The 27,211-nt window shown below is 41.0% G+C and overlaps 2 protein-coding genes across 3 annotated transcripts; one reads left to right on the top strand and one right to left on the bottom strand.

Moving 5' to 3' along the window:
- Window positions 1-1,976: 1,976 nt before the first annotated feature.
- kcnj12b (potassium inwardly rectifying channel subfamily J member 12b) lies at window positions 1,977-10,059 on the top strand. The gene is made up of 2 exons (XM_034212994.1): window positions 1,977-2,502; window positions 5,770-10,059. The coding sequence occupies exon 2, from the start codon at window positions 5,895-5,897 to the stop codon at window positions 7,188-7,190; it is 1,296 nt and encodes a 431-aa protein (XP_034068885.1). The 5' UTR covers window positions 1,977-2,502; window positions 5,770-5,894; the 3' UTR covers window positions 7,191-10,059.
- Window positions 10,060-18,822: 8,763 nt separating this feature from the next.
- tufm (Tu translation elongation factor, mitochondrial) lies at window positions 18,823-26,690 on the bottom strand. 2 transcript variants are annotated; one of them, XR_004568654.1, is made up of 11 exons: window positions 26,579-26,690; window positions 25,970-26,016; window positions 25,747-25,885; window positions 25,443-25,609; window positions 22,555-22,824; window positions 22,266-22,398; window positions 21,968-22,072; window positions 21,682-21,833; window positions 20,997-21,116; window positions 19,261-19,640; window positions 18,823-18,914 (listed from the first exon to the last, which is right to left on the bottom strand). XR_004568654.1 is itself a non-coding variant. In XM_034212999.1 (10 exons), exons 1-10 carry the CDS (start codon window positions 26,613-26,615, stop codon window positions 19,470-19,472), a joined length of 1,341 nt encoding a protein of 446 aa, XP_034068890.1. In that variant the 5' UTR covers window positions 26,616-26,690; the 3' UTR covers window positions 19,187-19,469. The 2 variants fall into 2 exon arrangements, 1 of the variants encoding a protein (XP_034068890.1); XM_034212999.1 differs by lacking the exon at window positions 18,823-18,914 and having other exon boundaries at window positions 19,187-19,640.
- Window positions 26,691-27,211: the final 521 nt, after the last annotated feature.

Here is a 27,211-nt window from a genome sequence, read left to right as displayed (position 1 = left end):
TAACGTAACGCCCCAAACAGCGCCCATCTGTTAAACGCTATCGATTCAAACGGCAGCGTTTTATTAATATTTAGTTTCAAGCTCTCGTCCTTAGTAAAAACAAAACTAGTGGAAGGGGAAATGCTCCCAGGGGTAGCTGACCCATAGGCGCTGGGACGGCTCGCTCCCTCTCTGCAGCTCTGTGAGCCGCGGTCTGTGTGAACGCCGCTCCGCAGTTTAATGCAGGGCCGTAGCTGCGTTTTTAACAGGCCTAAAATGATATTTAAAATGATTCACTTTTAACTAATGTAATGCTTGTTTCGTTGCTTGAGAAGCTTGTGGAAATAGTGTAGGTTTGTTTTAGTACAGTTTTAGGGAAAAAAAAGTTAGGGGGGCAGCTGGGGGGGCAAGGCTCTACAGTGGGGGGGCAGCTGCCCCTGCCTGAGACACAGTGTCGTGAAAAAAAAAAACAGGGTCCCCGCCGACGGGGACCTTGGGGTTTAACAAGTTAAGCGTTCAATCAGCAGAAGTAAAAGCTATGCTAAAGGCTATAAACAAACTGCATCATGGCAGCATGACTTCACATCACCACCGCTAAGCTAAAGGCGGACTCATGTCATCGTAAGGACGTTTAGTAGTTTAATTAGTCACTTGTTCGCAACAACAGTTTTTAAGACATAGAAGTTTCTGATATTCACAAGTGGGGTATTTACTGACTGGTGTAGAACAAAATACGAAAATCTCTTCTGCTTGTGTGAATCTCAGACCTTATTTCCGATCTATGTAACTACAAACACGTAAAAAGAAACGATGACTTAGAGTGACTTAGATGACTTAGAGTCAAGGAAACAGGAAATGGTCAAATGTTAAATCATTTCTAAATCATCTATTTGGCAGATTGACCCAACATTTTGTACAGACCTTCATGGTCCCAAGACAATGTATCCTAATTACTTTTTAACTGTCGGCCTCATTTATTCAAAAGATCAGTTTGTGTTGTTGCCACCAACCTCAGCTGCTCTTTAAGTTTAGTACATATATGCAGTTAACATGGCTCATGGAAATTAACATTACACCTGCTCAACACCAGCGTGCATTTAGCTGAAAGCCCGCTGAGCCTAAGTACAGTCTCACACAGCTGCTAGCATGTATACGTTCTGTTTTACAACTATAATCAAGTCAAACTGCTTATTTGCCCTGTGTTACACAAGTTATTTTTGACTAATTTTGTTCTTTATCCAGACACACACACACACACACACACACACACACACACACACACACACACACACACACACACACACACACACACACACACACACACACACACACACACACACACACACACACACACACACACACACACACACACACACACACATAAGCAAGGAACTGCCTGAATGGTCTATTCAAATTGTTGAAGCGTGTTGAACATGAGCTGCTTTGCTTTCAGAATAATAAATGAAGACCACACCACCCACTCAGTGGTCTGTTGGGTTTTGTTAAAATCAAGACAAAAATGCAGACGATTAAATGTGGGATTTACTTCTCTATTTATAAAGATGCCAACAACACTAATCCAGATGTGCATCTTTTATTCTGGCTTTCCCCTAAGAAGGAGAGGTTTTAAAGGTATATTACTCCACACAACATTGATGTCTTTACAACAATACTTTCACAAAATAATATATATTAAATAAAATATATAATCTAGGAAGCATCATTATGATTATTATATTATTACACAACACAACCCAGAGAAATCAATTTCAAGTGTGTTTGTCCTGGTTATTTCTGGTCCTTTCTAGTACACATCAGTCCTAAATAAAGAAGTTGTTTCTTTTAACACAGAGTGTTGCTGACCAGCACGGGTGCAACACTTGGGAGAGGAAGAGCATGTAGTCTCCAAATGCCAAGTATCTACAGTGACACCGTGAGAGGGAGGGGAGGACGAGAGCTGAGCCGTGAGCAATAGTTCACTGGATGTGGGATTCAGAGTGGGATCTGCAGCAGAAGAAGATCAGATAGCAGATATCCCAAGAAAGTGTCAGACTCTTGACCGCCCATGACTCTAAAATAAGCTTTGAGGGATTCATTTTTTATTTGGACTGGCCCCACACAGGCCATGTGAGCTCTACAGACATTGAATTGGGGATAGCCGTGATCATGTTGTCAGGCTCTTTTGAGGTCAGAATTATGATTTCATTGCTTCACTAAAGTAATGTTCTAATTTCTTGACTGTTTCTGATCTAGATATCAATCGGGCACTTCCTCTGGAGGACTTGACAGCAGGAGTGATTGTAATGCTCTGCTTATTGAGTGGAGAAAGAGACTTGTTAAAAGGCAAAGACAAGATGCTACTCTGTGACCGTTTACTTTTCTGCCTCGGGAGAATAAAGTGGTTCTACCCGTAAAAGAAGAGAACATTTGAAGGACGCCTGAGGAGAAACATGCAGTAGCTTGGCAGAAAAACAAGGATTAAAAGTTGGAAATCAACATTCATTGGAAAAGCTTGCACACAAGGTAAGCTGCTTGTGATTAAAAACATGAATGTTATACTTTAGCCATAACCCTTCAAATGAGTGATCCGTGCACCGCCTCTCACCATTCAATTCAAATTAATTATCAGTCTCTATTATGAAAAACGTCAGCATAGAAATAGACTCATCTGTGACGATCACAGCCCAGCAGGCAGTGTGGGGCTCCTGTGAGAGCTGAGTATTAGTTATTAATATCTTTTGCTTCTTAGCAACTAGAGCATTGAGAATCAGAGACTACCACGTAAAACACACACACATACCCCCACTCAAACATGCAGAATGGCTCATTTGTTTTTATCATCCTCATGAAAACTCTTTCAAGGACATCTGAGGGTTTAAAACATACCTTGACTTTGTACTGAACATGTCTATTTTTATATAAATAAATGTCTATATAGAGGGTATTATTCTCTATTCATGGGTATAAAGTATTCCTGGTGGGAACACCTGCAGAGCAGACTTTGTGACCCCATTTTGAAGTTTTATTAAAGATGAAATCCCAGTTGCTTCATCACTGCACAATCGTAAAGCAGTAAGGTGCATTATTTGATGTTCAAGTGCATCTATTCTCTCGAAGAAATAGCACAAATAACAATAATATAACAAAGTTCTACCATTTTGTTTGAGTCGATCATACCCAACAAGTCTTGCTCACAGATATCAGAAAAGACCTGATCGAAATCGACCAGTATAGTATAGAAAAGGCAACAACACACATGTCACAGCCAGTTTCCAAGTGTCACCTTGTGCTGACCCACAGTTTAGGTGACTGCAGTGTGATGGTGTTAGAGTATCCTATTTTATGACTTTAAATGAGTGAAGTTCCAGCAGTGAGTTTAAACCTTTAATAATAAAATGATCATATAACAAAATCAGAACAGCTGGATGTCAATCAAGCAAGGGACACAAATGTCACTCAGAGCTAACTGCATATCTCTGCAACTAATGGTTGCAACAACGTTTTGCACAGACAGAACTGAGTCCAATGAACCAAAATATTAAAATCGGCGCCGCACTGTGACTTGCTAGCTGCGAGCTGAAATCACCTTGCTATGTCTTAGTAAACAACAAACAATGAGAGAATGAGGATGCAAGTCTTTCACTGAATGTACTTAACTTTAAATTTGGCTCCATTATTCAGTGAAAAAAATTAAACCTGTAGAATACTTTTGGTTGATCAACCTAGCACCAGCTGTACTATTAGCATTGTGCTAATTAGCAAGTGTTACGGTTGACGAAAGGTTCCTCATTCACTTTACTATTGGGGTTGTTTCCGTGGTGCCGACACGTAATTTAGCAGATTCCGTGTCTCCACCACGTAATGCGGTGTTAAGGACTCGTGTTAATTTCACGTATTTTGGTGAGACCAGGTTGTACATTTCCCCTAGCTGGATCATCCTATGTTCCCAGGGCATTATCTCTTAATATAAACTCGTAAAAAAACGAGTGATTAGAAGATGTGTGTTAAGTCAAGGAAACTGGCTTGTCCAAACATTTGAGGTTATTATAAGAAGTATAACATTAGTAAGCTATAAGATGTATGTTAGCCTACTTGAGCATATCAACCTTTGGAAACAGAAATGTAGCCAGTAACTGCTGGGAACACAAAACCATTTGAAAGCCCCCCTTAATGTGTTAAATTAGGATGATATTAAGCTAGGGAACATAGGACCCTGGGAAAAGAGATGTGCTATCAATGCCAACATGCTACACGGAAGTGTTGAACATGGTGATACCTGCTAACATTGTGAACATCTGAGCATATTGGCATTTAGCTCAAAGCAGCACTCTGCCAAGTACAGCCTCACAAAGCCACGAGCATGGCTGTAGACCTTTGTTAATCCCAAAGTTATCTAGACTGAAACATCGATAGACAGTTTGACTAAAGCAACATTTGTATCTGTTCCTGATAATAGTTATTTAATGTGTAATGTAGGCTATTTTGTTATCATTACAGGCTTGAAAAAAACTTAGTGGGACAGAGTTTATGGAAAGTCAATGGGAATATGTACCAAATTGGATTTCTATGACTCCTTAATGTTAACTCAACATAAACTGGGTGTGCTAACGGCTATGTAAATATTATTTGTCCATTAATGTGTGCCATTGATTCCATCTATTTCATCGTATTATGAAACTGATTGTATCTGAGGCTGTCTCTTTTATGATACCCAATCTTTTTCAGCTCCATTTTATTTTCCAGTTCAGCCTCACAGGGGAATTGCATAGCCTCACCACGGTACTCCAGTGACTCTAATAGTTGTGCCAGCTGGAGGAAACAGAAGATACGTCATATAAAATGGCAGGGCATTGGATTAGCTGGCTATTTCTGTACCATGTTGATCAGAGAAACATGAATTGTATACACCAGAGTATTTCCTCACAGAACAGAGGGGAAAGAAAGGTCTCAAAGGTTATATAACAATGATCTATATATATACATCTAAAAGGCTTCAATACATAGATTATTGTAAAGTATACTCATAAATGAAATTTTGACTATATTGAGAGGAAAAAATACATGAAGAGTGGTTACCCGGTTAAAACCAGTTAAAAGGATTGGCTTGTAAAGCTTTCTTATTCAACAGCTTTTGTTAGAAGCCAGCTCCTAAAACCTAAAAGTGAGACCTTTTTTTATTTTATTTATTTAACCTTTATTCAATGGTGAAAGTCTCATTGAGATTACAAATCTATTTTGCAAGAGAGTACTGGCCAAGATAGGCAGCAGCACAGTTAGAGAACACACATTAAAAAAACAGAACAGCGAACAATCAGGAGCATCATCATATAAAGAATCTACAGTTATCTGCTTCCCGGTCACTAAGAGGCACTTTAAAACTGTAAGCGAGAACAGTAGAGAAGTTTAGATATTTTTAAGAACTTTGTAAGTAGCAAAAGTATGTCAAGTAAAACAATTTATTGGTAGTAAATGAAGTGCTGGAATAAAGAGGAAGAGTCTAAAAAAAATGGTTGTATCCCACATTGAAGCTACTTACAGGGACATTTAAGTGGAAATGTACCTCATGTTGAGTGTATTCAATGTGCAATGTTTTTGCTGAAGCCAAAAGCAGCAACATTTTGTTATTGTACTATAGAAAAACACTTGTGAATGTAATTTTCCTTTTCTGCTTAATCTAATGCATTTATATTCCACTTTTCAGGTGATAATTATTCCCTTTACAAAATGGGAATTGTATGCAGATTATAGAAAAGATTGTTTACTAATATATTACCCATCCTTCCTTGACAGGAAACTACTATTGCATCACCTCTCAATCCAGTGTGTGTTGGACCGAGCTCTGCACTTACTGTAAGCCTGATCAGTTTTGTATGAGCTGGGCTGATAGTGAGAACCTGGCTGAGCCCCACTGAGGCATGAGTGTGGGAAGGGCCAAGCATCACAGCTTCGTGTCCTGTGAAGAAGAGGGCTTGAGACTGAGTGCAATGCCTGCAGTGGGCAGCTTCGGCAATGGCAAGATTCAAACGAGACGAAAGTCCCACAGCCGCTTTGTCAGCAAGGCTGGCCAATGCAACATCCATTTCTCAAACATGGATGAGAAGTCACAGCGGTACATATCGGATATTTTCACAACATGTGTGGATGTCCGCTGGCGATACATGTTCCTGCTCTTCAGCCTGGTGTTTGTGGTGTCCTGGCTAACATTTGGCCTGGCATACTGGGTCATTGCACTTCTACACGGTGATATGGACCATCTTGATGAAGACGACAGCTTTGTTCCTTGTGTCACGATGGTTAAAACCTTCGTGGCTGCGTTCCTGTTTTCCATTGAGACCCAGACGACCATTGGGTATGGAGCTCGCTGTGTGACAGAGGAATGCCCGGCTGCTGTCTTTATGGTGGTCTTTCAGTCCATCATGGGCTGCATTATAGATGCTTTTATGATTGGTGCCATCATGGCTAAGATGGCAAGGCCCAAAAAGCGTGCAGAGACACTACTGTTCAGCCACAACGCAGTCATTGCCATGCATGATGGGAAACTGTGCTTCATGTTTAGGGTAGCTAATCTGAGGAAGAGCCACATTGTGGAAGCTCATGTGCGAGCGCAGCTTGTCAAGCCCCGATACACAGAGGAAGGAGAATACATTCCCCTGGATCAACTTGACATGAATGTCGGCTATGACGATGGCACAGACCGCCTGTTTCTGGTGGCACCGCTCACTGTCATACATGAGATCGATGAAGGAAGTCCACTGTTTGGCATCAGTAAGCAGGATCTTGAAACACTAGACTTTGAGGTTGTAATTATACTTGAAGGCTTGGTGGAGGCCACAGCCATGACAACACAGGCACGGAGCTCTTACCTGCCCTCGGAGATCCTGTGGGGTCACCGCTATGAGCCCGTCATCTTTGAGGAGAAGAGCCAGTACAGGATAGACTACGCCTACTTTCACAAAACATACGAAGTACCATCCACCCCCAGATGCAGTGCCAAAGACCTGGAGGATAGAAAATTCCCAACATCTGGTGCCAACTCTTTTTGCTATGAGAATGAGCTGGCCTTCATCAGCAAGGATGAGGAGGAGGAGGTGGAGGAGGAGGAAGGAGATGTGGAGGTAGAGGAAGAAAGGAAGAGTTCATCGGAGCGAGTGAACGAGCAGGCCAATCCTGGACGTGATCAAATGGCGTCACCTAAAGAGTCAGAGATTTAATCTTTGGTTGACTTTTTTCTTTGTTTATTTGGATGCAGAACAATGCAAGTGTCGTGTACAAATCCCTATGACTGTCGCTCTACTGACGTGAGGAAACAACAGAACTGATCTGAAAGACTTAAACTTTAGATTTATCTTATGATTAACATTTTGTTCTTCCCCGAGATGGTTATGAAGCTTTATTAAAGGCAAACAAGACTATGACAAAGTGCATGACAATAGTATAGTTTTGTATGAATATATTTAAATGTTTCATACAGTAGGTTCGGCGGGACAATCTGTAGGTGCTGTTCACAGTCCTCAAGTATACAATTTGCAACTGAGTGTGGAGTTAGATTAACACTTTGCAGAAAACTAAACATTTGAGAATATTTCTCCAGATTAAGTTCTAAAAAATAGAGGTGTTGATCAAGTTTTTTCTTAATGTAAAAACCATGTGAACAATATGACTCAAATTTTTTTTCATTAGACAATGTCAATGGATGACTTGGTTAGTTGGCTTACATACAACGGCTATATCATGGACTGCATTTAACTAAAGACGACACATCACAAGGTAGAGTTTTAAACATTTCCGTATTTCCAACAAAAAGAGAGAACAGCCTGATGGTGCATCACAAGTCAATAATGAAGGCAAAACTCTGTCTTCACATTTCAGCCAGGGGGAAACATTAAAACATGAGTAGATGTTTAACAGGTCAATTATATCTCAACAGTTTAGCAGAAACATTTTGGCTTGACTGAATGAGTGTTTTCTGAGCCGCACTCCCTTTGTTACGTGTTTTTACGCCAAATGTCCTGTTCTCACAACATACAAAGCAGTTTACAATAATAATTCAGGTAGATTTTCAATTCAACCTTGAATTTATTCCGCTGTAGACAAATGCAGGCTCATCATTTTTAGTGGACAACCCTGACTGGCTATTGCTAATGTTAGCTTCATGAGTTAGCTGCAAATGTTGTCTCAAACTCAGTTTTTCAATGTTTGTAAAATACTTTTTTTTTAAAGGGCGTTTGCTAAGCCGCCTCCTTCTGTTAATTGTTATTATGCCAAATGTTCTGTTCTCACATGGCAACATGAAATGCAGTTTACAATAATAATTAAGGTAGATCTTTACCTTGAATTTAGGCAGCTGTAATTCAGGCTTATTATTATTGCTCATTTCTACCAGACAACCCTAACAGGCTAAAGCTAATGTTAGCTTCCGGAGTTAGTTGCAAAGGTTGTCTCCAGCTAATTTGTAACGTATGAACCAGACTTTTTTAATGAGAAAACAGTCTTATATGTGCACCAGTTGCTGCTATATATCCCACTGAAAAGCTAACAGGTCCCAGGCTAAACGTTAGCATCCTCATCAGTTGATGATGCATGTGGAAATCTTGGGAAATAAAGAAACAACGCTGTGCTTTTGTTGGATTTTAGAGAAAGTAAGTCCAGGTTTTACAACTATAATGAGAAAGTATATTCTGTATGATCAGACTGTTATTCCATACTAACCCTGTCTAGCTTAACTTGTTTTGCTTACACTACAGAAAAATGTCATTACTCAAAAACCTTTTTAAACGTTTTGGATGAAAGTGTTAACTAGGTAATTTGTATCTGTGTTTAACTTTTTAACAGTCATTAAATGTTTTACAAAAAAAAGAAAAATGCAGGAAACTATGCTTTATTATTTTTATTTCAAAATAGCACTCCATGGTTCACTTTAAGACCATGGGCACTATCACTATCTCAAGTGTAGTTTGCCGGGGTAACTAAAGAGTAAATCATCCCATAATCCATTCAATACTACATCATTTGCTAGTTGTAAAAAAAATGGACATGAGGAATCAGAGTAGCCTATACTGTCAGCAATGCTTCAGCTCGGGCTACTTAAGAGCAGACCATCTGTCTCATAGTGAAAGAGAGGCAAGGTCAAATAAAAAGGTGTGAACCTAACAAACTCCTCACATAAAGGAAGACTTGACACATTATTTTTGAGGGCCATGCATTACTTTGGTGGAGTTATAACCTAATGTATGACATCTGTGCTCATTGTGTCGGGTCAAATCCAAATAACACAGATTGAAAGAAAAACAATTATACACAAAACAACAATAAACGGTCCAGTTCGAAGAAGAGCAGAATAAATGGCTGAGAATACCCCTTCAAGTGCTTAAATAAATATAGATATAAAAACATCAGATATCAGCCTTTGACATTATTCAGATGTTTATAGGACAACATTTTGCAGAAATTCTACAAAAAAAAAAAGTAACATTTTAATCAAATCTAACTCTGCCTGTAAAACATTATGTCGTAACAGATGTCTACCTAGAAATCAGTGCAAACAAATCCAACCATAGCCTGAGATAGCCCCAGGTATATTATTAAAGTATATCAATGTGAGAAACAGCAGGGGATAGATGTGTTTAATCATAATCATGCCTTTCAGCGTCCCATTTTCACACCAACCTACTCACGCAGTGGCAGATCACACACATGGCTAAAAATACATGAATTTGCTGCTTGTCATATAATCAACCTCCAATTATATTTTTATTTCTTTCATTATAGCATACATAATAAAGATATTACGTCAGACACTACTCCACTTGGTGAAATGAATGAGTATTTCCTCCACATTTCTCAAGCTTAAAGCTCCATGTGGGTTAATGTATACACCTGAGAGCCGATTCAGAACATTTGAACACATTCACATTTATATCTTGTTGCCTTGGGCTTGAAATATCCGAATGGGCTTGCTCCAGAAAACAAATGTTGTTTCCATTGCCATTTGAACCAAGAGCGGGACTGTACAGTTAAAGGGAAGAACTGAAATGTGTACATTTTGTCTGTTATTGTAAATAAATTATTATTGTTTTTGGTTTGATGTTTCTGGTTGAATAGACATAAGTAACAACACATTGTTTAAAAAGCTCTCTCTCTCTTCTGGAAATACTTGCTTGATGGACTGACTCAATTAAAAAAAACTCTTCCTGTCTTCCACTTAATACATTTAAAGCCATTTTGACTCTGGGTTGCACCTTGTTTTCTCCTTACAGGGTTGTAGTTTGTTGTGTGAGACAACAATATATAAATGTAGGGACAACAACATTATTCTCCTGTTGATTATCACAATAAAAATAGATCTCACAAAGCTTACTTATTTTCTTCATGGTACACAGTAACTAAGTGTAGGGATGATTTTACAACAAGCTGTGTTTGTTGTCCAGTTATAAAAAATACATTTGGCATCTGGTGAGGGAAAGTGTGTGCTGTTTGATAAACATGGGGGAATGGACTGTAATTTATGGCTGTGATTCGGTGTGAAGGTGTCTGGTTGGGGTCAAAGGTTTCTTCTTTCACTCTTATGCAACCAATAAGGCATGTCTTTGCATATGTACTGACCAGACCTGGCGTGATTTCACTGCCCTGTAACCTTGAACACTGGAAAAGAGATTACTACACACACACACACACACACACACACACACACACACACACACACTCACACACACACACACACACACACACACACACACACACACACACACACACACACACACACACACACACACACACACACACACACACACACCATGTATACATCACTTCAGGGGACATTACATTGACTTACATGCATTTCCTGGAGACTTATCCTAACCTTAACCATAACCAACACATGCCTAACCCTACCCCTTAACCTTACCCTAACCAAGTCTTCACCCTAAAATTAATGATTCCCCTCATGGGGACCTCCATTTTGTCCCCATAAGGGAGGCGAGTCCCCACACGTGACTGTGTAGACAGATTTAGGTCCCCACAAGTATAGTAATGCTAGGCCACACACACACACACCACACACACACACACACACACACACACACACACACACACACACACACACACACACACACACACACACACACACACACACACACCCACACACACACACACATACACACACACACACACACACACACACACCCACACACACACACACACACACACACACACACACACACACACACACAACAACAGAAACGTTAATGAGAACGGAGAATAGCGTTGGTTAAATTGCCAAAAATATGTGTGGGCTGAAGAGTGGGTGTTTTATTATATCCTCACATTAAATCCTATCACAGTGACTTGTATTGAACTGTTCTACCCTTTCAATCCATATAACCCTTTTTGGAAAGTTAGTTAATTAATGTCTTTGGGCACAAATACACATTCCATGCGGTTTTTCTAAATATAACCTTTATTTCCAACGAAAACTCTTTATCCCCTGCAAAACATTGCCCATATAGGGACCACATTTTCTTATTATTAATTATTTCATTATCAAACCCATGTTACACCCGAATTACATCTATATTATATTGTTATTACACCTATATTAGAACCCATATTACAACCATATTACATTATATTATGATGACTCGTGTTGAATCCATATGAAATTGTTATTACATACATTTCACACTATTTTTATACCCACATTACACTTATATTACGACCCATCTTAAACCCACATTACACCGTTATTACACCAATATTATACCCACATTACACTTATATTATGACCCATCCTATACAATTAACCATTGTTGTTCTCTACCGTCCACCAGGCGCCTTGGGGGACTTCTTGGAGGAATTAGATAATCTCCTCTCACACATCCCTGAAACTGGCCCTCCCGCTGTACTTCTCGGAGACTTCAACCTCCAGACAGGGAAGATAGACGAACTAACATCCCTGTTAACCGCCTTTGCTTTCTCACTGTCTCCGTCCCCACCAACTCATAAAGCTGGCAATGTCCTTGATCTCATATTCTCAAGGAACTGCACTACTTCTAACCTCTCTGTAAACCCGCTCCACACATCCGATCACTTCTTCATTTCATTCTCTCTACCCCTTTCCAAACATAACAAACTAATCTCTTCTCATCCTGCACCTGTCCGCCGTAACCTTCGTTCCCTCTCCCCCTCTACCTTTGCCTCATTGGTGCTCTCAGCCCTCCCTTCCTCTGACTCGGTCCAACTCCTACCACCAAACTCTGCTGCAGAAACTCTCCTCTCTACTCTCTCATCCTCTCTGGACTCTCTCTGTCCTCTCACATCTCGGCAGGCTCGTCAGTCCCCTCCTGCTCCCTGGCTAAATGACGCACTGCGTGCTAATAGAACCGTCCTTCGGGCAGCTGAGCGGAAACGGTGGAAATCCAAACACCGTGACGACCTCCTAACCTATCAGGCTCTCCTCTCCTCTTTCTCTGCTTTGATATCTCAGGCAAAAAGCACTTTCTTTCAAGATAAGATCCAATCTTCATATTCCAATCCCAAAAAACTATTTTCCATCTTCTCCACCCTCTTGGACCCTCCCAAAGCCCCTTCCCCCTCCTCCCTTCTGTCAAGCGACTTTGTTAACCACTTTGAAAAAAAGGTTGATGATATTCGCTCTTCTTTTTCTGACTCACCTTTACTCACCACTGGGTCACCAGACCCTCCTTTCACCCACACACTGACCTCCTTTTCCCCTCTCTCTCCAAGTGAGGTTCTTACCCTCATTACCTCTGCCCGCCCTACCACCTGTCCTCTGGACCCTATCCCTTCAAACCTCCTTCAGACTATCGCTCCTGATATTCTACCGTTTCTCACCCATTTCATCAACACTTCTCTAACTTCTGGTCACTTTCCAAACAGTCTCAAGGAGGCAAGAGTAAACCCTCTCCTAAAGAAACCCACTCTCAACCCGTCTGATGTTATAAACTACAGGCCTGTCTCTCTCCTCCCGTTCCTGTCTAAAACACTTGAACGCGCTGTCTTTAAACAACTCTCCTGTTATCTCCATCAGAACAACCTTCTGGATCCGCACCAGTCTGGTTTCAAGGCAGGTCACTCCACAGAAACTGCTCTCATTGCTGTCACTGAGGAACTGCACACTGCTAAAGCAGCCTCCCTCTCCTCTGTCATCATCCTTTTGGACCTGTCTGCTGCATTCGACACGGTGAACCATCAGATTCTCCTTCGCACTCTCCTTCGCACTTGGAGTTTCAGGCTCTGCACTTTCCCTCATCACCTCATACCTCAAAGACCGCACCTACAGGGTTACTTGGAGAGGGTCGGTGTCCGACCCTTGTCAATTAACTACAGGGGTCCCTCAGGGCTCTGTTCTTGGTCCCCTCCTCTTCTCCTTGTACACAAACTCGCTCGGATCTGTCATTAGCCCGCATGGTTTTTCATACCACTGCTACGCTGACGACACCCAATTAATTCTGTCCTTTCCCCGCTCAGAGACCCAGGTCGTCGCACGCATCTCTGCTTGTCTAGCTGACATCTCTCAGTGGATGTCTGCTTATCACCTCAAGCTCAACCTTGACAAGACTGAACTGCTTTTCCTTCCGGGAAAAGATTGTCCCACTCTTGACCTAACAATCAACATTGGCACCTCTGTTGTTTCCCCGACTCAGACTGCAAGGAATCTGGGTGTGATCCTAGATAACAAACTGTCCTTCACTGCAAACATCGCTGCTACAACCCGCTGCTGCAGATACACGCTTTACAACATCAGGAAGATACGTCCCCAGCTGACCCAGAAAGCAATGCAGGTTCTGGTCCAGACTCTCGTCATCTCACGCCTAGACTACTGCAACTCCCTCCTGGCTGGTCTACCTGCATGTGCCATCCGACCTCTGCAGCTCATCCAGAATGCAGCGGCTCGTCTGGTCTTCAACCTTCCTAAATTCTCCCACACCACGCCGCTCCTCCGCTCCCTTCACTGGCTTCCGGTAACTGCTAGAATCCACTTCAAGACAATGGTACTTGCGTACCATGCTGCGAATGGATCTGGCCCTTCCTATATCCAGGACATGGTTAAACCGTACACCCCAGCACGTGCACTCTCGCTGCACCCTCGCTGCGAAGGGGACCCAAGTTCCCATCAGCAAAAACACGTGGGTTTGCTATCCTGGCTCCAAAATGGTGGAATCAGGACAGCAGATAGCTTACACACCTTCCGGCGCAGACTGAAAACTTGTCTCTTTCGACTACACTTCGAGCAATAGAACTATTAACAAAGCACTTATATACTAATAAAGGACTGGCTTACCTAAAGCCAGTTGAGTAGCACTTGAAATGTTTTTGCTCTATGAAACCTGATGTACTTATATGATTCTGTTTTCTTCAAGTTTGTATTTTGTTGGTCGAACGCACTTATTGTAAGTCGCTTTGGATAAAAGCGTCAGCTAAATGCAATGTAATGTAATCTTAAACCCACATTACAGCATTATTATACCCATACCCACATTTCACTTATATTACAACCCATATTACACCGTTATTACACTTTTTTCACACCATTATTTCAAAGTAACATATTACTCCATGTTACACCCTTATTACACGTTATACGTGTTACATCATGGACACAGCCTGTCAAATGACCACATCCCCCAGGATACACAAACCATTTAAGGGTACAGTAAGTTATCTTGAGTGCCAAATGAAAGTGTAATTTCGTTCTCTTAGAGCTGTATCCTCCGAGAGGTGCTGTGTGATGGAAGAGGCTCTGAGAATAAAACGGGATGCTTCCCACCCACGTGGCAGTGTTGGAGGACGGAGAAGCGTGGAGGGTCAGTCTTCCAGCATGCAGAGTGGGCTGTTGAAAGGCAAATTTGGCTTTAATTGCAGCAGTTCTATTTCTTCGCCAGAGGAGGTGGAGGGTGGAAAAAAAGTAACATGATGCAACAGCTGCACCTCCTCTCCTTAAGACATAACTCTAGACATTTCAGAGCTGCTTAATATTCATTTATTTTCTGTTTATAGCTACTTTTCTAGTCACTGATGGACGAAAGTTAACATCAAACACAAAGCCATTATAAAGAAAGACGAGACAAGATAGTACCCTGTAGCTCCTGATTTGACTATTAACTCACTGGAATTATATAATTGCTTGATTGATGAACATCACTAAATATGATTCACCATCACTATATATGTATTCACCCCAACAGAACCCAAAGTAAAATCTATTTTAAATTGCTCAAATAAACATGGATAGATGAAGCGCTGCCAATGTCTTTCTGGTGCAGTTTTGATATTTGGTTGTTGCTAAATACCTTCTACATGCTTTGTTGTGGTTAATTATTGTCACGGATAAGCTTACTAAAACATGTCAATGGGATATTTTGGCCGTTTGATTTGTTTCTGACAGGAAGTATTCATTAAGGTAAGACTAATGTAAAAAACATTTTGATCAGCTTTTTTCAGTGTGTTGGGGAATGAGACAATGTTGGTCCCATGTCATGGCCATTTCTACTGATCATAATTCCATTGTTGAGGTATACTAAAATACATTTATATTGTGCAATTTTCCAAACTCACATTGGTTTCTCATACAGCATCTCTGTATAGTATGTGTATTCACTCTCTGTCCTAAACGGCTTATTGGAGCTCCTGCCCCCCCCCTCCCTGCCCAGTGGCCGTCTGCGAGACAGCGAGACACCACGAAACTCAGCCTGGGCACGCACACACACACACACACACACACACACACACACACACACACACACACACACACACACACACACACACACACACACACACACACACACACACACACACACACACACACACACACACACACACCTGGAGCCTGGCTGGGAGTTTGTGTGTGTGCCCAGGCTGAGTTCTGCGGTGTCTCGCTGTCTCGCCGACCCCACACCAGTGAGCCAGCTCACAGTGTCCCCCTCCTCGCCGCAGCGAGCCTCGCAACGTCCCGCCGAGTGTGTGTGTGAGGAAGTCCGCGGAATGGTCCAAATGTAACGGCTCCGCGCGGGTTAGTCAATTCGGACCAATCTGTGGAGCCGTTACGTTACATTACGTCACTATAACCGAAATACGTCACTATACCCAAGAAGTAAACAATGGAAAAAGATAAATCTCCAACGAGGCCTTCTGGGGCAGCATAGACAGGTATTTTCTGTGTTATAGTTTTACTCGCTACAGGGTGTAGTTTGAAGGTTCGTGACTTTGCAGACCGTTTACATAGCTAGTAGCTACATAATACACAAGGGGACGGGTAATAACCAGAAAAGCATGACATGGGACCTTTAAGATTTGCTGGAAGTAAGCCTCAAATGTTGTTGTACTGGAGGCAAGGGTGTGACATCTCTTCAGGACAGAACAAGTGAAGGAAACTGAACTTCTTGGTGTTATATTTCAGTTTCCCTTTCCACTGAAAGCCGATTCAGAGAGTTAGGGCAGTGCAGTATTATTCTTCTGAGAGGTGTGGACAGCTCAAAGGTCAGAGAAGGGAACATGTGAATGGAAGATGAAGAACTCGCCATGACTTGGAAAATGTGATAGAGGAAAAATGGTTTCAGAAATCAGGGTGGACTTAAGTGGAATTTAAACGGCTGTCTAACCCCCTGATCCCACCGGAAGCGTCTGCGCTGCGGCTTCGCCGCGCTGCGACCTCCTCCTGCGTCATAACCCACCAGGCGCGTTTTAAAACGTTGCGGAAGCGGAGCGTCGTGTGTGCAGCCTCGCAGTTGTTGGATGAACGTTCCACTTCCTGCCTGCGCCGCGCCGCGTCAAAAATAGGATTCATCCTATATTTTAGAAATTCCTTGCGGCGAGGAGCTTCTGGGACGCTTCGAGCCGCGGCGCAGCGGATCTGGTGGAATAGCACCCATTGACTAGAGTGGCCACGATCGCTAAAAACGCTGCAGCCGCAGCGCAACGCAACGCAGCGCAACGCAGCGCAGACGCTCCTGGTGGGATTAGGGGGTAACTGTCCGAAGTTACACAATGCTGGAGACATGTGTGAGGATCTTTTGCTTCCATAAACAATCAATGATAAAACGTTGTCTGCGCACATTATGGAATCAGCATTAAATACCCTGTTAAACTAAAATGGATAGGAATTATAAAACAGATATTATAATATAACAAAAATAACACAATAAAACACATGCATTGGTAACACACTAATATTTAGTCAAAAGCAGATACAGTGTTGTTGTAAGTGTTTAAACAGTATAACATGATGTTTGATTATGTATAATTACACACATAAACTCGTCCTTATTATATAACAGATGTATTATCCCCTAAAAATATTATTTGGAGGGAAAGTTTAAAGTATGATCTACTTTTGTATAATGGATATTTTGATATTTCATGAATAAATATGATTATTAAAATGAATAATTATGTTAATAATATTTTAATTAATTAAAATTCTGCTATATTATAAGGACTAATGAACGGCTTTTACACTATTGTATTTGTATTTCATTCATAATCATATGGCTGTTGACAATTATATGAAGACATAAAAACTGTTTTCAGCTACAATATATTGTGCTATTGTACAAGCATTGTACATTGTACATTGTAATTGTTTATATACTCTACTTAAAGGCAATACCTTTTCTTGAACTTTCCAGGCAGTCAACCCGATAATGTAGAAAGCTGACAATGTAATTTATCCTAATGTGACCATCATGTGTCATGACAAATATCAGTCTCAGGTTGAGCACTGGTTTGAATCACCTTTATAGTGTATCAGCTCTCCAGTTGAAGCCAGTTTCCATGTGTAGTGGTACACTAGTGTTTACTATCTGATCCTCTATTGCTTCAAGTTATTTCGCTCACGGAGACATTCACTCTCCAGCTGAGCACATCACTCAGTATTTACTCGCAGCTCCAGCCCGACTCCTGCAGACGTTCAGTATTTGATTACAGCAACAGGCTGATTGGATTTCAGGAGGCATGACTCAAATACCTCCAGCAAACACAGAGCAACTGGAGAACTTCCTGCTTGGGATGGACGAGCAGAGAGGACACTGAATAATCAGCGCACACACAAACACCACCAGGGTCAGCATGGACAAATCACTCTGACATGATCTGCAGGACGCTACACCTCAGAAAACAATCAAGATTTATAAAGAACTCCAATGGCTGCAAAAGGTTTTCTCTCTCTCAGGCTGATTATGTGGGTCTCTGTCTCAAAGCGAAGACGTGTTGCATTCGTCAATGTTGAATTAGTGGATTTAATGTTTAAACCGAATACTTATGTTTTCTTACTCAATTTCAGAACTTTTACTGAAAAGACTGTGAATGGAGCAGGGTGTAGGAAGTATCAAAACTACACTATATTTAAGTTAATAATTTATGTTCCTCACAATAACCAATTATATTTTAAGTAAATATGAAACATCTTTGTAAAGGAATCCTTTATCTAACCTGAGACAAACCGTCAAATAACTGAAGAGATCGGAAACAGATAGACAAAGCAAAATAATGGAAATTATTTGTAAGTAAGGTCATCACAAAAATCAATATAGTTGAGAAACTTACTGTGAGTAACCCTCGAATTGTGTTTATGAAGACTAATAATAATGTTGACAGCAGAACTATACCAACTGACCTGAACCTCTTTGCTGCCCTCATGTGGCTCATTATTCTTGTAACATGCAAACATCATAGTCCATTTTTCATAGAATACATTTGAAATCTAAGCAGCATGCATAACATTTTGCAACAAATTTAACATACATTTTGTTCATTATATTTTGACTATTTGTTTTGATCACCTGACTAGCGATAGCCAAAACCACAAAAGAAAAAGAGGCATTTCATTACTTTTCTTTAAATACATTTTTATTACATAAATGACGTAGTTTTGACAGTGTGGCCTTTTAACATAAAGACCCCAGGGGAGTGGCTATATACAGGACCGTCCTGTACACAACGCCAAATGACTATATACAGGAGCGTCCTGTACACAACGCCAAATGACTATATACAGGACCGTCCTGTACACAACCCTCTGAAATGGCTATATACAGGATGGTCCTGTATATAAGGTCTCTGAAATGGCTATATACAGGACGGTCCTGTATATAGCCATTTCAGAGACCTTATATACAGGACCGTCCTGTATATAGCCATTTCAGGGCTTCTGTGCAGGACCGTCCTGTATATAGCCATTTCAGAGAGCTGTGTACAGGACGGTCCTGTATATAGCCATTTGGCGTTGTGTACAGGACCGTCCTGTATATAGCCTCGGCCTAAAGACAGCGTTTTACATTTCAGGTATTTTGGAATGGTGCACCTGCACAACAGAGCCATGAATTCCTCTCAGTCTTTTAGGTTTGTGCATGGGTTTGTATTTGTATATTTCTTCAATTATTTGATTTGACCAAACACAGAAAACCGCAGACCCTTCCTCCCTGACCCCCCCCAGTGACCCCTCCCCCCAGCCCTGTCCTCTGTGCAGAGCTTATTTTTCAGCCCCAGTTGAAAAGGTCCTCATCTGTAAAGGGCAGGATATCTGTGACCAGGCCGGTGCCGATGGTTTTGCTTCCGTCTCTCAGAGTGAACCTCTGGCCTTTCTCCAGGACCATCGGCTGACGGAGCGTGAGCGTCAAGGAGGTGTCCTCCCCGGGCATCACCATTTCCTGAAGGAAGAAGAGAGATTGATTATTGTCCTAGAAAATCCTGTTGTTGCACTACATTGTTTACTAGGGCTTTTTATTGCAGAGACATAGATTAGTTATTTGCTCTATAAAATGTCAGAACATTTTCTCATTTTAAAAACTGGGATCAGAAAATGTTGACTTCTGATAACTAATCAACATCAAATTTTGTTCACTTATGAACATTAGGTCATTTGTATGCATATTGACCTGCCTTGTTGTTGAAATGCACTATACATAATCTTGCCTTTCCTTACGATAGATATATATATATATATATATATATAAACAGTTGTATGACATATTTGGTAATAAAACAGTTATGCATACTGTTGTAAATTCCCCTTGTTTTCCTTGATCTGCGTTATATCGTTCGTGTTTTAGTCAGGCACATTTAGGGACAGCTAAACTACCGCAGCTGGGTGTCCTAGAGCTGTTTACACATGTGTGTTCATGACAGGACATTATTGCGGTGGCATCATCACATGCATAATTACCATCGTCAAAGAGAGAATGCGTTCGTGAAGAATGTGAGCATATATGCAGATCTTTAGTGTTGGTAATGTTATACGATTGTATGCAAAGTGTCCTGCTGAGTCAGTGTGTTAATGAGTCTATTGATGTCCCGTTTTTAGCTGCTATGTTGTTCAGAAATGGAGCTAATGCTAGCTAGTTAGCTAAGTTAAGCTATTCAGTGATAGTGTGTAGATGAGATACTAGCTTAGCCTTTATTAGCCATGTGTATGTTTGCAACGTGTCTAATGTGTTTTGGCATCAATTAGTATCGCTGTTGCTTATTATTAATAACCAGTCTGGTTAGTTATTGTAATGTGAACCTTATTTCTATTTCTGTGTATTTTGCAGAAACCATTCATTCATTCATTCATCTCTACATTCATTCTCATTATCATCATCCTCATCAAACCCATTCGACATCCTATATGTGATTCCACATCAAACATGATGTATTCTGTGTTGATGATCAGAACCAAGATAATATAAAGTTCAACGACTGTACTTCCTGTCTCCGTGTCAACTCTCTAACCGGAGTGCTGTTTTGGATCAAGCGGCTCCAGCACAAACATTACAACACAAAAGATCCCCCCAATACCTACCTTTAACAACTTTTACTGAAAATGTCAAGATATAAATGTGTTACAGGTCAAAGCCTTTTTAGCATAACTTTTCTAATCCATATGTAAACAGAGATGCTGGTTTTACAGATTAGAAAACATCATAAAGTTGTTTGCCCTTGTTTACAGACACTAGCTGAGCAAACTCTTAGGGATGGAATTTAAACTCTATTCGAGAAACATGGTTTTACTGAAACACACAAACCTTGTCCAAGGGCAGAGTGACCCTGCAGGCCATGTCCCAGGTCAGAGAGAACATGAGGGGCATGAAGTTGGAGATGAAGGGTTTGTGTCGGCCTCCCTCCTCCTTACTCAGAATATACACCTGCAACACAGGAAGCACAAACACCACACACACATCAGAGCTGCAATCAGTGGACACAGTGAGTAATGCATTTCATAATAACATCACAAAGACTAAAAAGGGACTATTGACCCGTCAACAGTTTTACAATAGCCATTTAGATGAATCGATGTAGGCTATGTCCGTATATATCATTCAATAGTAGAAATGTCTCCACCAGAACTGTTTCCACCACAGTACATATTCGTGTGTGAATTTGTGATTATGGCATGAAGACATTATTCGTATATAACCTTGCAAATGAAGCTGCTGTTTTTATCAGAAAGGGAGCATTGCATTGTGGTTTCTGTTTTGTCATTTTCTTTAAAATGGAAGATGAGCAAATACTGCAGGAAAAGTCTTATCTTAGCAACATTACAACTTCAATTCCATTTTTGAGTCTTTACTTTTGATCTCTGAAATAATGTGATGAAGTATGGTATGGGTATTTTTGAACCAATACTTAAATGTACTTTACAGAACAACGTCCGTTTAAAATATAACCATTACAGCGGTAGAAAGTATCGGCCAGTATTATTGGGCATACCTGGGCCTGGACTTTCCTGTGAGGCATGATGGATCCTGGTTTGCACATCACCATCCCTCTCCTGACCTCCTCTCTCTTCAAACTTCTAACCAGAGCGCCAAGATTATCTCCTGCCTCCGCCCGATCCAGAGACTTGTGGAACATCTCGATACCTGAGCAAAATAAAGGACGGACAGAAAGGTGAAAATCATTTGTATACACCGAATCTCGTACAGTATATTATATTTTTGTTAAAAGCAAAAGGAGTTCCTCCTCTGTCTTTCTGTTGCTTCTTTCTTTCACTCACCTGTAACCACCGACTTGAAGCTGCGGTTGTGACCCACAAACTCACACTCGTCTCCCTTCTTAATGACCCCCCTCTCCATAGTGCCTGTCACCACTGTGCCTCTGCCTGAAAGACACAATCGATAAAACTCAGATTAGGAGAATGTCATTTTTTGACTTAATACAGGAATACACATTTAAGATATACGCTTATTACAAGAAAAAATGCTAACAGTAAGGCTCCCCTTAACTGAATTTAGATTTTAAGTTCTGCGTTGAGACAAAGTGTTCATGTTGCATTTCTTGCCTGTTTTTCATACCTGGGATTGAACACACTCCTTCAACGGGGAGGAGAAAAGGTTTTTCCAGCTGTCTTTTGGGCAGTGGGATGTATTCGTCCACCTTCTCCAGCAGATTCAACACTGCATTCACACCGAGTTCAGGCTCTCTGTTCTGGGAAGAGCAAAAGAAAAATCATTCAGTCAAGACACTTCTCATCAGAGACTCAACACGTTAAACTGCAAGTGAATTCAACAGTGGGTTACATCGGTATATAAGCGTAGTTTTATCTAAACCCTAAGATAGGTTACTGCCAGTCCTCCCCCTCACCTCCAGGGCGCAGAGGGCCGAGCCGATCACAACTGGTGCGTTGTCGCCATCGTATCCGAACTCTGTGAGCAGCTCACGGATCTCGATCTCCACCAGCTCCAGCATCTCCTTGTCATCCACAACGTCGGCTTTATTGATGAAAACAACAACGTGCTCGATGCCAATCTGCCGCGCCAACAGGATGTGCTCTCGTGTCTGAGGCATCTGGCCGTCGGTGCCCGCCACCACCAGGATGCAGCCGTCCATCTGGGCTGTGCCTGTAATCATGTTCTGAGAAAGAAAATACGTAGGTGTGATTCATTATGTTTCTGAGTACTTATATAGTGCATAGTTTAGGGCTGTGCAATTAATCCAGGGTATATGCAGGAATCCTGAAGTGAAATGTAAAACCTTTTAAGACCCTTTCCATACATTTTAAGACCTCATCGCCCCTTCGAGTTTTAACCGGTTACATTGGCGACACACTTTACCTCACATGTACTATATACAGTATTGATTGTCCTTCCTCCTTATCTTCCAACCATTTGGACGCAAACTTGCATTTCCCCATAACGATGTTTAACAACCGGCGTAAACGGACCTTCACACGCTATCAAGCAGTGAGTGTGCGATGTCCTGTTCAGATGACGTCACATCCAACGGGATGCCATAAATAAACTACACAGAATCACACTACACACCTACGCAATGATTACATTCAGGCAGACTGTAGAATACAACCTCTTTGGACCATTTATATACTTATTGAAAACAAGCTACAAAATGTAATACCTTGGAAAATGCCCTTTAATACTTTTTTAATAGCCTTAAAGGTATCTTAAGTGCTTTGACAAAAAATCCATAAAAAAATGTTCATCTGTGGAAGCCGTAGTACTGTAAAAAGCACGACCAATCATCTGAGCCGGCCCGGCTAAAATGATTGGATGGCCTACCTGCATGACAGCCTTCCATCTGTGCACAAACTTATCTCGTGCCCTCATTGGTCATGTGTGCGTTCGTGTGTTGGAGGAGGGGCTCTGTAAGGAAGTGGCAGATTTTTTCCGGCTGTGTATTTTCAAATTCTAGCGCACTCGAGCTGGTTTCTCCAAAATTAAGTTTGTGCACAGATGGAAGGCTGACAGGCAGGTAGGCCATCCAGTTATTTTAGCCGGGCCGGCTTAAAGAGCAACTTGCAGGTTAGAGACACCAGTGAATAAATGTGCAGGAAAATGATGAATACACTAGATTTTCAAAGAAATAAACAGAAATATACACTTCAGTGACATCTGGCGTCATTTTTGTAAGACATTTTTACTTCCGCATAAAAAAAGCCTCCCCATGTGACCTCCCGCGTGTGACGTAACATGGGGGAGAGCGGCCGGTCTAACGTATGAATAAACATGGATCACAATGCTAGTTTTGACACAGAAGAGGTTGAAAATATATATTGGAATGCATCTGATTATAATTATGAGGCTGCTATGCGTCCAAGAGACCAGGAGCAGCCAAGGATTAGAAGAAATAACGGCCATCGGAGAGAAATGGAGCTGTGGTGTGTGGAGAATCAGTGGAGAACAGGGCAGCTGTCTTGGTGAGTGACCGGCGTTAACTCCAGACAGTTAATGTTAGCTAACGTCAGTCACATCACAACATTGTAAAGTTAGCTATCATATATCAGGCTATAACTAAAGTAGTATTGATAATATAGTAACGTTACTGGCAGGACTGTTGATACTGATCCATAACAGAAACTAAAGCGCAAGTATCAGCCGTATCTGAGAGAGAGAGAGAGAGAGAGAGAGAGAGAGAGAGAGAGAGAGAGAGAGAGAGAGAGAGAGAGAGAGAGAGAGGCAATACGGTTTCCTGATAAACGTTTTGTTTGATCGGCTTCTGCTGTGGAGAGTATGTGCTGCAGGGAGGTGGATGCACCTCGCACCCAGGAATGAACGCTAGCTCCGGTCCTTTTCCTGTTTGGGAAACTGTGGACTCGATGTCCTGACACTGACAGGCTCGAGTTTGTGCAACCTGCACAAACATAAGCTCACCATGATTACAAATGCAAAGTAAAATTACTGAAAAAATACCAGCTCACTAAATCACAACCGCTCAAACCAACTACAAACTACTATCGCGGATTGGGCAGAGAAGGAGTCCGAGAAAGTTGCTCCCCCATGTGACGTAATATGACGCGTTTGACGTATGACGTTAACAAAAAGCAGTTTTTAGTATCAGAGCTCAAAGCGGCTCCTTTCCCTCTGAATTCCTGCCCTTATGTCTTGTAAAACATATCAGATCCTGCATTAACTTTTTTAATTGTAATTTTCAGGCAAGGTTAAGCATAAATGTAGTAAAAAGAAAAACCTGCAAGTTGCTCTTTAAGATATTCATTGCTATCGGGATGTTAAGAGCATTCCATGCAATATAACAAAAAGTGTATCTCGAGCCGGTTTCTCAAACTTACCTACCCCACCTTTAAAGTTCAGGGTAATCAACTGTTAAAAACTGTTCAAATGTATTTTTCAAGGAATGGATGTTTTCAAAGTAAATGGATAATCGTTTTTAATAATCGTGATATCAATTATTGACCAAAATAATCGTGATTATGATTTTTGCCATAATTGCACATAGTTAGTTGTATAAGCTTAAGGAGAAACAAGGGTTCTGATGAATAGCACTTTCTAAGTTATGTCTGTTTTAGGTATGGCGGGCAATACATTAGATTATTATACAAAGAGGTTTATTATTTTCAAGCAGTCTTCTTGCAACCCGGAATTGCAAAGAGTAGTTAAGTGGGTTACATACTGTATATATTTATTAGCTTTTGAGTATAGCATAAGTGATATTCAACCATATTGGTTGTATAGCACTAGCTCTAGTTTCCGGTGTCTGGTATGAATAGAGTATATTACCTTGATGTAGTCAGCATGACCAGGACAGTCCGTGTGAGCGTAATGTCTGTTGGCTGTGGTGTATTCTACATGAGAGGCGTTGATGGTGATTCCTCGGGCCTTCTCCTCGGGGGCATTGTCAATTTCTTCGTACTTTTTAAAGCTAGCTCCACCAGCTTCAGAGAGCACTGAGGACAGAAAAAGGACACCAAGGTCACATTTATGATTTTTTTTTGTACCACAGCACTAGAAAAATGTGGTCTTGACTTTTCGTAATTTGCAAATTTTGTCTGCAGATCAAAAGTTAGGATATCAATTATTCTACCTTTTGTGATGGCTGCAGTCAGGGTGGTCTTTCCGTGATCCACATGGCCAATTGTTCCAATGTTTACATGGGGCTTGTCTCTGGTGTATGTCTTCTTCACCTCTACAGCAAAGGTCCTCCGACAAAGGGGCACAGCAGACTAGAAGACACACACAGGTGTTATAAAATTGCAAAATAAAATGTTAAACAGGCGGTAGAAGTGTGTGAATTCACAGTCACTCACCAATCTAATGGAGCTGTGTAGGAGGCTCGGCGAAGTCAACTGTAGGGCTAAAGAGGGGATACAAATGTACATTTAGATTATCTCTGACTATTTGACCGGATCATGATTGTCATTGCATTCAAAAAGCAAATTGAAAAACACTCAAATATTGTTTTATAAGCATGTATGTTGGTACCTGTCTTTTTTTATAGTAATATCACTGTAGATTACATATAAAGTTACATCAGGTAGCTAAAATGAGCTCTGCAGCAGCTGACATCAAGCCATTAAACCCGATGAACCGGAGGACTCGACAGTGTCAATCTACTGCTTTTTATTCAAATAGTGGGTTCCACCAGCTTTATAGTGGTTTATAATATAGGTTTCAATCATAATTTCTCACTCAGTTGTCAGCCTCTGCTAGCTGTATCGTTAGCTAATACCGGATAACGTGACCTTGCGCTGCGATCCAAGAGTCATCAGCATCGCTTTTTTATCATGATAGATTAGGTTTCTACAAACGCAAAAAAGATACTATCTCAAGTGCAGAACAGATCAAGTTGATATAGACAAATACACTACCAAAAAGCATAAAGAGTAGGTTACTAGAAGATAATTAAATAATTTTACCGGAGAAACATGCGCGCAATCCCAGCAACGACGCCATCTTGGATAGCTAGACAAATCAAAGACGGTCAACCAAATCAAGAGAGTAATGGCCAGCTCCGAAACTGTCTTTCTTCTTCTTTCTCTTCTTCTTCTGTAAAGATTAGACGGACCAGGCGCTCAAAAGGTGTGTTGCTGCCCTCTGACGTTACTACTTGCTAGTTGTTAGATGATCATTTAAACAGTTGTGTATCTTTATACTCATTGTTTCCAGAGCAATTTGTATTTAGATGGGAATGCGAAGAAAACATGTTCTCGGGGCTTTAGCATGTACTAAACTACAGTTGTAATCACGGTATCTGCTGATCCATAAACCATACATTCATTGGCTCTAAAGTTGTCGTCTTTAGCAGCAGACAAAATAGCGTTTTATAAATGTGTATTCTGTAAAGCTATAGTCGAGTACTACTCTATAGCTACTAATAATGTTAGTACAAATCAAATAATTACTTATTAAATCCCTTTAATAGGAAAATGTGTCAAACTGAACGTTTTAGGACACCCGTATAGGAGATAGAGAGAAAATATGTTTGAAAAAGTGCTTTATTATTTCTTTGGTAATGTTTATTGAGATAATTGTATTTCCTACTGTGGAGC

The sequence above is a fragment of the Gymnodraco acuticeps genome, unplaced genomic scaffold (assembly GCF_902827175.1).
Source record: "Gymnodraco acuticeps unplaced genomic scaffold, fGymAcu1.1, whole genome shotgun sequence".
Lineage (NCBI taxonomy): Eukaryota > Metazoa > Chordata > Actinopteri > Perciformes > Bathydraconidae > Gymnodraco > Gymnodraco acuticeps.
The sequence above is the reverse complement of the archived record's forward strand: the minus strand, read 5'-3'. Positions and strand labels throughout refer to the sequence as shown.